The sequence below is a fragment of the Rhinolophus sinicus genome, linkage group LG06 (genome assembly GCF_036562045.2).
Source record: "Rhinolophus sinicus isolate RSC01 linkage group LG06, ASM3656204v1, whole genome shotgun sequence".
Classification (NCBI taxonomy): domain Eukaryota; kingdom Metazoa; phylum Chordata; class Mammalia; order Chiroptera; family Rhinolophidae; genus Rhinolophus; species Rhinolophus sinicus.
In genome coordinates this window covers 145971314-145988947 of record NC_133756.1, presented here as the reverse complement: position 1 = coordinate 145988947, position 17634 = coordinate 145971314, and the positions used below count along the sequence as shown (strand labels likewise).

Genomic DNA, 17634 nt, shown 5'->3' with positions numbered 1-17634 from the left:
CATCAGTCACCATCCTCTTTTCAAACGCAGGCTATGCTAGTTCACTGCAGGGAGGTATCGGGGAAGTCAAAAGGACCACCTGAAATGTTAGGTCCTCCTGGTACCTAAAACCAAGGTGAACCCCAACACCTGGAAAATGTACTCAAAGGAGAAAAGGCTATTCCCGCTCCTTTATTGATGGTCCTTATCTCATGCCTTCCATTATAAAGACAAGCAGCCGCCCTCTGGGCCTGAAGGGAGGCAAGGAGAACCCTGCAGGTCGGTGCTGGTACCTGCTGACTCCCCTTCACCGTGAAGGTAGAAAGGTCATTGGCACATGAGGTAATCCTTCGACCCGGCAGTAGGAAGGCGCCGCTCCTGGAAACCTGGGTCTAATTGCTGGTTGCAAACTTCAGGGAGTAATGGAGGTTTTGGAACGTGTTCAGAGAAGAACATCAGACAGACACCAGGGTAGCCCCGGGGAAGAAAGAGTTAAAGGAAGGAAGTGACTTCACCTCCAGAAACAGACCACCAGTCAAGGACTTAGCTCCCAGCAAAGATGAAGGGGGTTTGGATGGAAGGTTCTAGATTACTGTCTTATAAAACTGTCCTCTAATGTGCCGTGAGAGTTTAGATCACCAGAGGTATGTAGAAATAGAGAAGAGAAACTTCTTTAAAAGCTCTAGACAAGGTGACTGAGAGTCACATGGCACATCCCACACAAGAGCAATATGTGGACAGGAGCTGTCTCTGCCTTTTCTGCAGCCATAAGGCAGGGTATACATATATAAGCAAATAGGTCACTAAAGTAAAGTGTGTTCAGCGATAGGATGGTTCATATCAGTTGTTTCCAAACTATATTTCATAGCGAGAGAATCCTTTTATCCAAACAAAATCTCTCTTGGAGTTATACCACATAAAACAAACTAGTGATATTCTGGCTGAAGACGCAAAGGACTCTTCAAGCTTCCCCACATGCCCCACATGCAGAAAGGGCCCGAACACCCAGGCCCCAGAAGAAGAGAGACCCAGAGAGCATACCCGGCCCTGTGCTCTCCAGCTGCACTTTGGGCAGAAGCACAGAACCTCAGACGACCTCTGTTTACCCATCTAGCTCCATTTCTGAGTTTTCACTCTGAATATATCTGTGTTAAGTGTCACTTGGGTGAGAGACGTTCAACTTTCTTTTTTAAGGGCACTTGAATCTCTGGTTTTGCTCAGTTATCTTTTTCATAAAGCTGGTTTTTTGTTGTTTTTTATTCCCCCCTACATTTCCAGGAACATGTAGTAACTCCCCAAATGACTTACAAATAATGTGGCCAGGAGACCACGTTTCTTTTTCCTCCCCGTCCTAGGCCTCCATGTTCTACATGTGTGTACCAGCCTGCCTCCAAAATGCAAAAGGACCACTAAATTGTCATCAAAGCTAGTCACTTACAAATAAGGCCTTGGGTTAGTGGGTTGAAAAGTCTTAGCACACACGTATTCGAAGGAAATAAGGCTACATGTTCAGTCAACTCTCAAACAGACAGAGGTTAATTTCTAACCTCTGTTTTTCCAAAGGTTTGGCGAGCACTTACTATGTGCCACACACTGAACTTTCCAGTGTTGTTTTCTCATTTTTCTTCTGGCTTTGTCTGTCTAGAAGACATTTCACTAAACACCAGTCTCTTTCTTAGGGAACGGGAAGAAAAAAAAGGAATGGTCTAATGCCTGATATAAGTCTCGGTCTAGACGTAAGTTTGACCTACAGATAGAGGTCTCTAGGCTGGAGTTTTCCACACAAAAAAGAATCATTTTGCCTACCTACTATGTGCTGGGTATCGTGCTATGCCAATTATGCACTTTATCCTCCCTACAACCCCTACCCCCATTTTATCATTTTTAAAGATGATAAAAACCAAGACTCAGAGAAACTAGAAACTTTCCAAGTCACCCAAGAAGGAGGTGGCAGCTAAGACCAGGACCCACATGGCGGGGAGCTGACAGTAGCCCCTGGTGGAGTCATGAGGTTGGTGGATTCTTGCCTTTGGTCCCGTCTCCCATCTCCGTTCAGTACCTTCTAGCCTGTTGGATGGGCTCGAAAGCCAAGAAACTTCCCTTTGCCTACCAAATCACACCCCCTTACGTGGGTGTCTGCCTTAGTCTAGTGTCTCCCAAATGGATAGCCCTCCTGTCATGTATGACCACAAGACATGTGACAGAGGCCATCAGACCGGAGGGAGTAGCAAGGCAGGATCTGCAGTATAATTTATCCCTTCAAAGGAGACCACCAGCTCACATCCTGTGAAAAAAAAACCCTTAAAAAGGTCTCCAAAGAGACCACCCCCATTCCATTTCATGTCTCAACACCCAGTTCTAACTGGCACTGCCATGAGGGGCTGACTCAAATCGAAATGCTGCCGCCTAGCTGGAGAAGAAACGGACGGGCTGAATCACTCACTTGGAGCCTGCCACTTTTGGACAGAAGCACTTCAGCTGTCCAAACATCAAAGGCTGAGTCACAGGGACCCCGTTCTGTGAGAGCAGCCTTGTACTTGCCTTCACACAGCTTAATCTTCTCCTCCACAAACAACAGTCCTTTTGCAAGAAGCTGGTTCTGCCAAAAGAAAACAAAGAACACAAGCGTTGGACGACTTCATAGCATGACAACCCTCTTCCACTTCCAGTGGGTGCGGGTACAGAATTCTGGGCACTTCTATGCTCATCATGCCTCCAAGTTTAAGAAGACTTTTGTCCTCTCGGAAGGCCCAGGCTTCAGGAGAAGACAGTGAAACATCCCATAGCAAAGGAATGAGACAAGAGCCAAACCCAACCTCCATTCACATCCCTCCATCCCCGGAAGAGGCATGCCACAAGCTTGGCTGAGTTCTATGGATGGACACTGACACCCACTGCCCTTCAAGCCCTTAATCTATGCTCAGAAAAGGGAGCATTGGGGCGATGGGAAATTATACAGAAATAAGAGATCTTTTTTATAAAGATAAACTTAGGGTTTCTCACACTGGCATATAAGAGACTTCATGCAAAATCTTAAGCAGCAGTGAGTATATGTCCGTCCATGGGGCTGGGCATGGGAAAATTGTGGAAAGAGAGTAAGATTAAGTCCTTTTGCAATTGCAACTAACAATTGTTAAGCATTCTGTGTATGTCAGAGGGTTATATCCTTCATCTCATTTAATTCCAACCCTCTCAATAATCCTTTCCGGTTGGTGCCATTACCTCTTACTTTAGTGATGTTCAGTGAAGAAACTTGCCCACAGAAGACAGAGCAGGTCTTCCTGGCTCCAGAAACTATGCTCTTTCCACTCTGCTTTCTTGCCTTCCAGCAAGTCTTCCCTCCCAGACCCTCTTCTTCCCTTGAAAGACCACAGCTGGTCCCATTAAGACAAGGAGCAGACTTTCTGCAAGTCACAGAATCTCAGAGAGCAAGCGTGAGCTGCTTCCTCTCCACTCACCTCACGTGATTAGAGCATCAAAGGCCTGTGCTTATGGGGTGGGGGGTCTCAAGGAGATATGTAGCCTACAAAAAAAATCCTAATATATTTCTTAGTGTTCTCTTTTATGAAACCCTGTTATACAGTGACGACCACAGCAGAGCAGGCATGGTAGAGTGGAAAGAAGTGGGTATCAGACAGGGGGTTCAAGTCTCAGTTCAGCCACATTCTAGCTGTGTGATCTTGGACTTAGTTTCCCTGACTCTTGAGTTCCTCATCATACCAGCAATATCATAAAGTTCTTAAAAGAACTTATCATTATAACCTCACACACGCAGTATTTTATGTCCTCAGTAACCAATGGTAGTGGGTAGTGATAACAGTCACTCGCTTGGTCCAACTATCTTCATAAAAGGAGTGGGAGGTTGAGCCTGCAACGAATGGACCTACATCAAAAACACTAAAATATTTTATCTAAGGTACTGTTACATTTCCGTGGCTAATACATATAAACAAAATTTCATAGGTCCTACAAAAATTCACAAGATATGACTGAATTTTAAAAATGGGTCACCATTTAGTTTCAAGATGGCAGATGGAACCCCAAATCAAAGTAGGAGTAACGTCTTACAGGCTTACATTAACTCTGTTAGAGAAAATAAAATCAATTTCTTTACAAAGAATTACGGAATGGACAAATAATTAAGGTGAAACCCTAACTGTGTTCTCTACCTTCCAGCCAAGCAAATGAATTCCAGCAGCTTCTGGGTCAGAAAGCAAGAAAACACCACAGCACCAAATTTAGACTATCAAAAACAAGACTGTGAGTTCCTAAATCTGTCGACATTTTCTTCATTTGATAAAAATCACTTTGTATGTATCTTAAAGGATAAACTTTTTTAAATGGCCTAGGTTCTCCTTCCTCCTCTTTTCTAGTTCTTCCCCCTTCAAGGAGACATTTGGGGGGAAAAAAAATGTTTCAAGGAAAAGAAGATATGTGTGTATTATGGAGAAATGGAAAGGAAAACATTCTTTTTAAAATTCTCACGATACACAGCATGGAAATTCTGTAGCTTGGCCTGAAATAAGAGTAACAAAACTTGGGGTTTAAAAGGGACTTTAAAGATCATCTAGGCCTTCTCCCCTCTCCCCAGGCCTGTGGTCAAAAATCAAATAGTCACACACAATTTGATGATATTTGGGTGGACTCATTTTCTAGGGAGTTGAAGCATCTTGAAAATTCTTAGACTCCTGGGAGTTTGTAGATTTTGTTCTTATTTTACAGTTAAATAAGCTGTGGCTAGAAGTAGGGTTTCCATCTATTGATGGAACACATGCTATTAGAAAAGGATGTTTTGAGTCAGCCCACAGCCCCGCCCACCCAATGGAGCTGTGCCCCTTCTTGCTCACACCGGCGACGGTGATGACAACCTGCAGGGTCCCTCTTAGCTGACTGGCCTGGTTCCCGCCTCCTTCCCTATATGGTCTCAAACTGAGCCTATAATCTCTCCTAGGAGAGGAGTCACTGGCTCCCTAAGCCCCCAAAGGTCCTGCAATCCTAAGGGCCTCACATTGGGGCTTAATGTCCTGCAGTTGCCATCTTTACTTCTTAATATTACCTTTGGCTTTGTGTTTTGTAAGCGAAGTCTGATGGGGCAATGGAGCACGCAGCGGAGGCTTGGGGCCTCAGCTCCCTGGTGGACCTGCCTCCACTGCCTCTCCGGACAGGTTTTCAGGCACTTGGTGCATTGTCCCAACGGGGTCTCCCTCACCCTGCCCACCACTGCTGTCATCCTACCCGAGGTGGTGACAGTCATGTCAGTGGGGGCCCAGGCACTGATATGCGGAGGGTCGGGGTTGGGCATGCGCCCTGAGCATCTTTGGGGGAGGCATGGTGCAGCATCCCCACCCTGGACTGCGAGCGCCGTGGTGCACGTGCTGGTCACTCAGCAAGGACCTCTCAACCACTTGATCTACGTATCCCGAGTGTGGTGGTTGTGGCACCAGGCCCATGGGAAGGGGGCCACGTCTTCATTCTACACTGGGCCCTGCAAATTATGAAGCCTGTCTGGTGGTCACTTCACCTAAGGACTCACCAACTGGGACATCCGAGGGGCTTAGGGCTGCTGAGAAAAAGAAAAAAAGAAAGACAACCAGCCTTGACTCAGGCAGCTATCTTGCACTGTCTGTCTTTCTAAGCATCTGCTCTCCCCAGACCTCACGTCACAGTATTCCCAGCCCCTGACAAATGCCTGACTCCGGAAGGTGCTGGGTACTTGTCTGTTGCGGGGCAGTGGCGATGGAACTGTTTGGTAACGGAGCTGGAGAACAACTGACTTTTCTCTTGTCGCACTCCCTGCCCGATGGCACCACCCCAGCCCCAGGGCTTCGAGCCAAAAAGCGGTTGGTTACATTAAGTAGCAGCCACCTAGGAAATGATTTGGGACTTGAAACTGGGCCCATTGTTACTTAATGCATCCTCCCCTACCCCATAAATGAACTGAGACATGGAATACACAGCCCTTTAATGAAGTAGCAGAGGAGCTTAGAAATGAAAAACAGCTGACATATCTATTTTTTCTAAGACATTGAAAAATGGGCTGCCAACAGAAAAACGAGGTTCAGCTAGGAAGAATGCAAAAAACAAGGATGTCTGGGGGAAGGCATCCAAAACCACCCACTCTTCAGTGGGTTGGAAAGACCCAGCTCATCCTGGGTAACCACAGAGGGTGGGCAGGAGGAGGCGGGGGGTGGGGGGGCAGCAGAGAGAGCGGAGGTTGTAGCGTGGGGCTTGTCAACAGCAGGCACCGCTCATCAAGCAGGCACCTCCCCAACCCAGCCACAGGGACTCAGGGAAACAAGGCTAGGGGGCAGGGAGAGTGATGCTACCCCCATCTTCCCAAAGGAAGAGCTTTCCCCGCAGCAGGCATCCTGTAAATGCTAAGGCTGCTAAGCCTCCTGTCACTTCTAATGCTTTAGCAGTGACGTTGGTAATTATAATAGGAAGGATGACAGACTTATTTATTGGTTTTCCTCTTTGTCAGCCACTGTATTACACACTGTTCACACATTATCGCACTTTACCTTTGCTACAATCCTATCCCCTTTTTACAGATGAGGAAACTGAGGATCAGAGAAGCAACTAGCAGATGTGAGAGCAGAATTTGAACCCAGGTCGGCCTGAATCCAAAGCCTATGTTTGTTCCTCAGGATATTCCTCTGGTTTACTTCAGCAGTAATAATAATAAAAAATACTAAGGTATGAACAGCAATCATTTGTTGACTGCTCACTATGTACCAAGCACTTCGCATATGCCATCTCATCTACTAACCACATCAACCTTTTGAAGTAGGTACCAGGATTACACCTAGACTACTACTAAGAAAACTGAGGCTCAGAGGAGTTAAATAACATCCTGTGGTCACACAGCCGTACGTGTTCTAGCAACAACTGGAATCCAGACCTGCCTGGCAGAAGGGCTGGTGCTTTTAGTCACCACGCTCTCCTGCCCTGTCCACTAGAGAGGTTTCTTAGGTCCTTGCCCACAGGGAAGAGTAGACAAGATCCATTTCAGGTTCACAGATACTGGGGACAGTTGGCTTGGCAATCTCCAGCCATGTAACTAACTGGGTTCCATCCAGCTGGGTCATTGCTGCTGCCCAGTCCAGCTACCAGCTTTCCAACGTCTGCCTCTCCAAAAGTACTTTACTTTTCCAGGGCCTTCCTCTCCACTGTCCACAGTCAAGGTCCAGCAAGGCCAATCCCTGGCTCCTAGGTGGATTCTATTCCCAAAGGAGACATTTTTTCCTTCCCCAGGGGGTCTAACAGCATGTCACTCTATCTACCGAGAACTAGTATTAACCACCAATTCCACTCCAGGCATTTGTTTCCAGGCAAATCAACGTCTACAAAAGTTCCTGTGGTTGGCACCAAGCCAGTGAGGGAAATCACAGGCCACCTCCATTTTTGTTTTCTTTTTTTTTCCCTCTGTGACTTTGAAAGTACAGCCATCCTCTCTAAGGATGTCTGCATTTCCTGCGAACTTGGATGCCTTCCTAGATAAGCAACAAAAAGTCTTATAAACACAACTCACCCCCAAGCCCAGAGAGTCCCTAATAAACCAGTCCTGAGGTGTGTGGGTGGGTGGGTGTAATGAGACCAGAGAGAAATCCCCAGATGGAGAATGAAGATTAGAAAATTGGTACAAATGCTAATTCTTCATTTAACACCATTTCAGTGGTGATTAAAAGGTGAATGTGGGCTTTTTTAAAATGTTGTTTTACAAGGAAGCAGGAAAATAGTCCATGTCTCTTTTGCTGGACTCTCCAGTCACTCCCCCCCCCCACACACACACACACACACAAAGATAAAAATAAAAAACACTGAAATCTCTCTTCTCTAGGGCTTCAGGGAATATATTAAAGGGCATTTTTAACATTTAAAGTAGAATGCAAGTTTTTTCCTCTGTGGCCAGATGGCCTGGGTTTCATCTTTGCTCTACCTTTTACTAGCTATATGATCTTGGATAACCTCTCGCCTCCAAGCTTCAGTTGCAATATCTGAAAAAAAAATAACGGTATTAACAAAGTCTTCCCCATGGGCTGTCAGGAGGAATAATGACTTAGCACAAGAAAAATGCTTGGAGCAAGTCTCGGACTTGAGTGTGCATCAAAATCATAGAGAACTTGCTAAAACCCAGCCTGTTAGACCCTAACCAGACCACGTCTGATCCAGATAGTCTGAGGTGGGGCCTAAGAGTTTGCTTTTCCAACACGTTCCCAGGTGACGCTGAAGATGCCCATCCTCTGGGGACCACACTTTGAGAACCACCTGCTGAGAACAATGCCTGGCACATACGTGTAAATGCTTGAAAGCGTTCATTGTTACTATTGTCATTATTTTTGCCTGCCTTGTGACTCTTAAACAACCTCAGAGAAAGCTGTCCTGTTGCTTTCTATGTCTAACAACTATTTCTCAGCCCTTCCAACTCAATCTACTTCTCATAGCCACTGAATTGCTGAATGTTTCCACTTATTTGAACACTAAGTGTCAAGCATCTACCCTACGTTCCATCCTCCTCCCGCCTCAGGCGCCCTAAACCTGGCTCCCAGATGCCTTGCCTAGTCTATAGGAAGTCACCCAATTTCATACATAATGGGTTCCTGAAAACACGTACTCAGGTGGAACAAGACGCTTACAGGGTATAAGACGGCATTCTGTTCCCATAAAGCTAAGAAGGATTGTAAAATCCCTAATTCACCTCATCTTTGGAGCTCATCTTCAGGCGATGCATTTTCAGCATTTTGTACCTACAGATTCCTTCCTTAACAATTGAATGTGCAATAATCTATGTCCAATGAGGCTAAAGATTTGCCATTTCAGCATGGCTATTGACTTTCATCTTTATCTCAATTATATTAAGCCCTATGGTTATCAATGTCAAGATTCATTTTTCCATTTATCTTCATAAAATCTGAGAAGAGCACAATAAAAATATTCAAATAATTGCATAAAATTCAAGTAATAGCCAGGGATATTAAGTATGGCAGAGCTGCTGAAAGGTAACAGCTGGTGGGCAGACAGCCCCACAGCCTGAGACATCCAGGGGTCTATCCTGCAGCCCTCAGACTAGTGCTCCCCAGCCTCTCCCCTCACAGCAGTCAAGGAAAGCTTCCAGACCACCCCAATGTTTACCAACTCCACAAAGCCTTTCTTACAAGTACTAGCCAAATCCAAATGCAACCTCTAATGACCTTCTCATCTAAAGATATCACCCTCTCCCCTTCCTTATCTTCTCACTGGGGCCCAGCTCCCTTTGTTCACAGCCTCTTTGTATTACTGGCCCCAATTTTACCTTGAAAGCAGAATACATACAGATTGATTAGCTCTTTTTTGGGAATTCCACTCATTTTAGAATTCCACTCATTTTAGAAGCCTTCCCAGATGGATCAAAAAAAGAGCTGAAACTTTTCTCCCCGATTTAATTTGGGTTTGGAAATCACAAAACACAACACCCCCCCCACCCACACCCCCCACTCTTTACATTTCTCTACTCAACTTTCTGTGGCTTCCTACAAGTCCCATCTTTGTCCCTACAAAATATATTTATTCTGGGCCTTGACCATCCATTTAGTCTCCGGTCAACCCTGCACTGTATATTATTACTGCATTACCCGTGTGGATGCATCTATACCTCTGCACTGTCTTCGATTTCAAACTCCATGGTGACCCGGACACCTCTATGGGTCTCCTCCTTTGGCTTTCCGCCATGTGCCACAAGCATAATGAATCTCCTCTGATAATGATGAGCTAAGGGGATCTTGGCCTCCGGGACGCTCGCAGATATGAGCAGCAAGTGGAAATATTTATATCTACCACTACCAGGCCATCCCTGACCTACTGGCAATTGGGGTGATTTATTTTCCCTTTTCCTAAGTACTATTTTGTTCAGAGTCATTGACTATAGACTGAGTTTCTGTATTAAGCAAAACTAGCTCCAACCAAATGGAATTTAACTTTCTGAACTCGGGGCAAAGCTTTTAACAAACACAATGCAGCCAGCAGACGCAGGACAGAAAGTGCGACCCCTCCCACGGCCATGCCCTAAGCCACCAAGGTACCCAATTAGGCGACGGAAAAAATGCAGAGCAGTTCAGATCATCAGTTCCCAAAGTTATAAGGAACCAATTATCCCTCAGAGCTGTTGCTGGGATATAGAGTTTCTCTTAGAAACCCCAATTTTCCTTCCGGGCACAATTCAAAACAGACAGAGGGAAAAGAAAAATCAATACTGGAAATGTCAAAGATTTTTCTGGCTAGTGTCTAATGGAAATCTCTCTGTGCTTCTGCAGATCAAAAGGCCTGGCTTCCCCTGTGTGCAGACACGAGATAAGCACTATTTTTCCACCTGCTTTCCCCCTGCCCTCACCTCGGGGTGTATTCATTGTGCTTCACTGAAGATATTCTTTCTGTGAGTTGTTCTGTAAAGCTGCACAATGAACGTCTTCACCTTCAAAAGCAGAGACACAGAGATGGCTTTACAAGTGGTGGGTGATAACGGGCTGGGGTTCTGGGAGGAGACAGACTTCCCTGCTGACTGCAGATGGTCGGGAGGTGACCATCTGAGCCTCGTCCACAACGAGACCTTCCCCAACAATCACATCCACGGCTTGGGGGGTCTTACCTGTCCACCCCTGAGTTCTGTTCCTCACTTGTCCCCAGACCTTCCTCCCTCCTCCTTACTGGAGGAGTGTACTTTTTGGAGCCCATCTGGCTTTCCTTCTTGAAACTCCATCTGCTAGCTGAACATGAGGCCTGGCCTCTGTTAGCCTGCCCCCACCCCGGATTTCCCCGCTCGTACGGACAGTGCTTCTTTGCACGGCTTTGGAACCAGCCCATTTTCAAGCAGTGCCTACCTAGTATGGGGCTTTCCAAGCCTGAGTCTCTCTTAAGCCACCTTCACAATTTGGCCTCAGCCGGGGCCACCTACACTATTATTCTTTGCATGCTATTGTCTCAGGTCAATCCACTTTTTTGGAATGTTAACATTGCAAAAGGAAATATCATTTGCCATAAATGCAACTCAACGGTCGACTCAATGCAAACAAAATGGTATTAACAAAATCCTAATTAGACAGTGTCCCCGGCTAAAGATGCTAAGTTTGAGGCCTGGTCTCTCTTCCTTAAACAAGGGAAACCATCCAGTCTTGCAAAAGTGTGAAAGACGGTGAAACAAACCGAAACTCTCCCTGGCACAAGCAGAAGCACTAAAGGAAAATAAGGAAAGGGAACATTTTCTAATCACAAGGGCTAATGTCCTTGAATGCCACTGCATGCATGGACCACCCAAAATTTCCCACATATGTTTGGCGGACAACCTCTCGCTCTTCCCCAAGAAGGTTTATGGGGCATTTATTGTACCAGGTACTTTCTAAAGACTAGAGAACCAAACACATTAAAAAAACAACAACAAAAAAACTCTGCATCAACAAGGGACTTAAAACCTACATTTAAATAAACAGTGCCTTAGGGTAGCCTTCTCTGCAGTCTACCACCTTAAGCTAAGGAAAAACCCAGATTCAAAACTGTGAAAAGTAGGTCCCAGTCCACACCCCCAGAGACTGAATCTTCACCAAGCAGTTTTCTCTGATTAAGCTCTCAATAGAAAATGACCGTGCAGTTATTAGTTGTTAAGTGTCTGGCATACTTTGCAAGCAGTATTAACCGCCCCCAAGAACCACAGGGCCTCGAAGATAAACAAGTCCCCACCCAAACGCCCTTCCCCAACCGTCTGAAGGGTAGCCCCCAACGCCAAAAGACTGCTATGGTTACAACCTGATTGAAACCATACCAAACCCTGTCTATTTTAAATGTCAACGGGGACGGCAGCTGGGCCAGCAGGCTTCTTCCAAGACTGATTGGAAAACCACTTCTCTGTAGCTGAGTTTAAAAATCAATCATTAGAGGCAGCAAGAGAAGGGAGTGAGGACAGGACTGACCTTTGAGTCAAGGGCAACTCAAACGATTCACATTTGTGACTAATTATCTCTTTCTTAATCTTTATGTTCATCTCTCCCTGGACAGGAGCTTTCTTTCAAGCAGCTGAGATATCTGACCCAACTGAATTCCAGGCTTCTGTAGGGTCTTGCTCTGTCCACATTTAGAGTGGCTGTGTGTGTGTGTGTGTGTGTGTGTGTGTGTGTGTTAAACGACTGACATTCGTCATTCTTTTCAAGTGCACATAAAAGTGTGAGCTTCCTGAATCGTGGGAAGAAAAATAAATACATAAAAGGATGCCTGTGTTGTTTTAAAATCTCTTTTAACTGTCTTAAGAGTATGTTCTCCTTGGATACAGAATAATATCACCAACGTGAAACCACGTATTTTTATGTTACTTTCCCATTAAGAGAGGTAGATTACACATTAGAATAACAAATATGCATATAGATAAATTTAACGAACACTTACCACTGCCTTACTTTGTGCTAGTCACTGTTCTAAGCACTTTACAAATAATAATTGACTCAGTCCTCACAACAACCCTATAAGGTTAGGTCCTATGACCCGTTTTTACCAACCAAGAGACTAAAACACAGAGAGGTAAAGCAACTTGCTCAAGGTCACACACCTCGTAGGTAGCTATGGTGGGTGTGGACCCTGGTAGCCTGACTCTAATGCCCATGCCCTTTACCACTACCCTATGCTGCCCGCCACACACACACACACACACACACACAATGAACTGAGTACTTTACATGTGTTATCTCATGGAAACCATACACTGACCGATAAGGTAGGTCATATTTTTATTCCCCTTTTACAGATGGGGTAACTGAGGCACAAAGCAGCGAAACAGCTTGCCCAAGACCACTCAGCTAGTCAGTGAAAAGTGGGCACCCCGACTTTAGTCAGGTGTCACACAACATCTCCCCACACCTTCCCTCCATGTGCCCTTGGGTAGAGTCGGGAAGCCAGCTGTGTCAATGGATTAGAAATTATCTTCTAATTGAATCTGGAAACTTGAACTCACTCATTTGCCCCATAACAACAATGCTTAGGCAGAAGGAATGAAAGATCATCTGACGTAATCCTATTGTTAATAGAACAGACCATGAGGCTTATGGACAAGACATAACTTGGCTAAAGGGCACATATAATTAACCCAATCAGACACCATGCATAGGGGTTGGAGGGAATGTCACTAAAGAACCTGTTTTCAAAGTGTGGGTTGGGGTCCCCTGGGGGACCCTCTGAGACTTTTTCCACGTGGTCAAAACTATTTCCTTAATAACACCAGACTATTATTTACCTTGCATCCTCCGTTGAGTGTTCTGTGGAGTTTTCCAGAATCAACATGACATGTAATATCACAAATAGAGTGAATGGGAAGCAGATAGGAGGGCCTGTCTATCTTGTAAGAAGCCAGACAGTGCAGAGATTTGCAAACATGTAAAACAATGCCACTCTTTCTACTTTTTCATTCCGAAAGTTATTTTTCATAAAAAGTGTTGTTTATGCTAACATGTAACAGGTTTATTATTTAAATGAATGAAGACATAGGGTAAAGTTTCTCGGGTTTAATTTCTAATATGGTGAAGACAGATAGAGATAGTCCAACTAAGATATAATTTTTCAGAGCATAGAGGGGTCCTGAGACCAAAAGCCTGGCCAACACCGTAATCTCCGTAAGAGCAGGGACCACACTTGCCTTCTGTTCTTCGGCAGCCACTGCAGTGCAGTGCCCAGCATGTAGAAGGAACTCGGTATACAGCATTTTGGATGGAGCAGGAATGCCCAGGTGTACAGTCTCGGCCATCCCTTTAGGTACCTGTCCCCACATGCACAACAGTGACGACGCTGGGACCCACACAGCTTACCTGGAAATAGTCTGTAATGAACGATCCAAGTTCACTCTTCAGCAGCCGCCTGGGGAGAGAGAAACACCGTCAAGCAGCCCTGATGGTACAGCTCCTGGCGTCTAGTTCACGGACGCATGACGATGATGGCGTGCTGACCAATGAAACAGGGACCGAGGCCAGGCCTCACAATCAGAAGAGTGCACTTTCCTCAGCCCTGGTAATATCCTGCCACCAATGTTATCAGGGAATGGGGGCGCTGGAAGTCCTAGAGTGGGGATCCATGCCTTAGTTCACTCCACAAAGGCAACCATCTCAAGGGGGCAGCCACCGGAGATCCTGATTCTCACAGAGTTGGTGGGAGGAGGCCAGGGCACCTGGCTTCATGTGAGGCAAAGAAAAGGGGGAAAAAAAAGCAAGGAAGAGGAAGACCACCATTTTGTAATCCTCGACGTTTGTAGACTTTATGGTTTAAAATGCATTTTTTGTACATTCTTTAACCAAACATTGTCAAGTATGTATGCGTTGGGTGAGGGGCAAATATTATCCCTCCGGTGCAGATAAAGAAATTGAGGCTCAGAGATGTCCCCTAAATAAGTCAGGAGCAGAGTTAAGATTCAAACGCAGACCTTCTGCAAATTCATTTCCCATCACCCCATCCTGGCTTCCCTCCAAATGCACCAGAGACACTCAGCTTGGTGCTGTGGTTTGGGTGGTCTTACCGCCCACCCCTGAGGGACTGAGGTAGTCCTTCAAAGGGGATGACAATGGGGAGAACAGAGTTTCTTTATTGAGAGTTAATTGTTGCCAATTCAGGCAACAAACAGTTACTGAGGTGCCCTTTATGTGCTAGAGATTGTTCTAGCACCGGGCATGCAGATGTGAACCAGACAGAGGAGGTCTCTGCTCTCATGGAGTGTCTATGCTTGGGGGGAGGGATGTGGAAAGATTGCATGTCAGTAGATACACTCACAGGATAAGTTTTAAGAGTCTTAAGTGCTAATAAACAATTAAAAATAGGAATATTGACACCAGCCCTCCTCCTTATGACAAATCACAGGACCATTTCTACTGCTCTTTCTTTCATTTGACCCAAACAAGATGAGAGAGCTAAAAACAAGAATAATTGGCTCCCAGATCCCGTGACTTGCTAGGGGGGTACACTCTTCTGGGCTTCAAATGATGTCATGTACTCATCCCACCAGCCATGGTTATTAAGGAGCAAAACACGCGAGCTTCTGACAACACCTGCTGGGTATTAACTTCCCCCAAAAGCACATTTCCACATGTCGCTATAGGATAAATAACAAGTTACCGCTAGATATCCTTCTGTGCAGAACAGACAACAGCATTGAGACAGAAGTAGAAGAGACATCTGTGATCTAAATTTCTGTACTGAAAAGAGCCCTGGAAAGCTGCAAACACGTGTTGAGCAAGGAAAATACCTTCCTTTTCCAATGACAAAAGATGTGTCTGTGGTGGATACTGCACTTTAAGATCCAATTTAATGGCAGGCTCCTGGAAGGCCACCCCATAACACAACACAGGAGTTCCCCCAGATGTGGGCAGGTCTGACAGAGACAGAAGCTTTCATCAGTCACCGGGCCAACAGCAGGTGGGTCATCACGGCTCTTCAAGGTTAGAGGTGTCTCTCAGAAAAGAAACAGAAGCCCAGTGGGCAGCCCCAGATGGAGGCTTTGAAACAGGAGTAGGCAGGGAGGCTGCTTCTGATGCTGGAGGAAAAAACAACTCCCAACAAAATCTTCATGGCCATCGGGAAGTCTCCATATCAGAGGTAAAGAAGCCAAGTGTCATCAAAAAGTGGGAAAACTAGTCAGTCCTATGAATGGGCTGCTTTGAACAGAGTTTCCCCAGCATATCCTGGGCACTAATGGTGCTGAGGGACTCACACAGTTCTGAGACCAAATGACATGCTATGGAATTGGTGTCCCGAGGAACCCACGCTGGGAACACACTGGGCTCATGCAAATGCATCAGGGAAATGGAAAGAGAGAGAGATCGGTGGTAAGGAAGGGTTTCAAGGCCAAGAACTATGGAGACTCTCCTGGAACAAGGTGGAGGAGGGATCCACACAAGTGACAGTCGTTAACCGGCACTGGACAGGATGACGCAGACGATTATTGCCCAGGGACACTTCACAGAGGCACTCTAACAAGAGCATCATGGTGCTGCCCAACTGAGGCATCCAAGAGGTCTCCTCCCCTACCTCTCAGGGGGGGAGGAAAGGCTGCAGACCACAGTGCAGGGAAAGGCACGGCACCCTTCTGGTACAGCCAGGGCTGCAGCAAGCCACGGCCAAGGTCAGAATTCTGCAGAGCATTACAGGAAGACAAAGCTTGAGGTAGAAATCAGCTGATAAGGAGCAAAAACTAATGAGTGAACTTGATGCAACTGCCTAGACAAGGGCATAGCAAAAACGACTCTGAAGCTAGAAGCAGCCATACCAGGGGTGGTGAGACAGTGATGGATAAGAATAAACCATCAGAACACAGAGGTGCTTCCACCACATTGGAAGCCTTACTGGGGAGGGTCCAGACACAGGTGTGGGAATCTGCTTCATCTACTTCAGAGATTGTGAACTCTAACCAGGTTTGGTAAGAGTCATACATTTGTCCTTTCACCAAGTTCCGAGTGCAAAACCCTCTCCACTGGGTATAGTCATATAAAATAATCTGAACAGAGTTGACCCTATCTGATCATTTAAGTTTCTTGTCCTGAGAGGACAAATCAGTAAGGTCCCCTGTCCCTTATTTCTGTCTGAGCACATTATGAGTTAGACAAGGTCACTGGGAGTGAAATTGCACAGTTTTCACGCGGCAAAATACAGGAATCCACATAAATGTGCACCGTGAAAGTGCTCCTAGAAAAATTACGGTTCATTCAGACAATGGAATTCTATGCAACTAGAAGAAACAAAAGGAATTATATAAATGTCTAATCACTGTGCTGTACATTTAAAACTAATATAAAATAATACTGAATGTCAACTGTAATTGAAAAATAAAGAAAACAAAAGGAAATGAAGAAGTGCTCTAAGTAATGCTACGAAAAGATCTAAATTACATGAAGTATAAAGAAAAATGCAAGACGCAGAATAGTGTGCACGTATAATATGCTACTCTGTGAAAAAGAGAAACACACATTTTTATTAACCCAATACCAACAAATTCACCTGTCAAATCTGCTCTCACTTGCTGTTCTGTAATAGCTACATGCTTTGGTTCCCAGGAGGCCCTTGGGACTGAAATATATAGTACCCTGATTTTTAAACACACACAACACACAAGCATTTTTTTAAAATTATGCATAAATGCACTGAGCTTTGTCTCCTGCTCTCCCTCTCCCCGAGTAAGAGGTTGGAGAAGGTTAAAGCTGTTGCTGGAAACTAGGGAGGGCAACAAAACACCTTAGCAAACTTTATTCCCTGAAGTCAGGAGATGCTGGCCTGCCGATGCCATATCGCCGTGTCAGACCTCAGTCCATGGACCTTTATAAAGTCTGCTTTTCTATAACTACTCCTCACATAGGCATAAAGAAGCTCTGGAAGAATAGACAATGAACTATTGCTACATTAACTTTGGAGGGATGAACAGGAACTGGGTTTCTGGGGTACAGGAAAGGGTAATTTTTCACTATATATCTCGTTACATATTTAAAATATTTGTACCTCAAGAACACAATCCTATTCAAAACCATTATTATTTTTTTAATTAAACAATAACCACCACCAAGGTTACCTGGGTGGCGTGAAGGCGAGAACAAATTGTGGGATTGAGTTCCCAACAAGGTCACAATATCAGAAGCAGGCTGTCCTGGGGTATCAGAGAATCCCACCGGCCTG

The 17634-nt window shown here is 45.4% G+C and overlaps 1 protein-coding gene across 13 annotated transcripts in view; it reads right to left on the bottom strand.

Annotated features, from left to right (window-relative positions):
• PRR5L (proline rich 5 like) overlaps positions 1-17634 on the bottom strand; it is a 127665-nt gene that overhangs the window by 19467 nt on the left and 90564 nt on the right. For 12 of the 13 annotated variants that reach the window (XM_019738574.2, XM_019738570.2, XM_074336219.1 and 9 more), the window contains 2 exons: positions 13794-13842; positions 2521-2578 (listed from right to left, as the gene is read on the bottom strand). In XM_019738574.2, the coding sequence (XP_019594133.1) occupies positions 2521-2578; positions 13794-13842 (107 nt within the window). The remainder of the gene's footprint in view (positions 1-2520; positions 2579-13793; positions 13843-17634) is intronic. The other variant, XM_074336222.1, reaches the window with a different exon arrangement.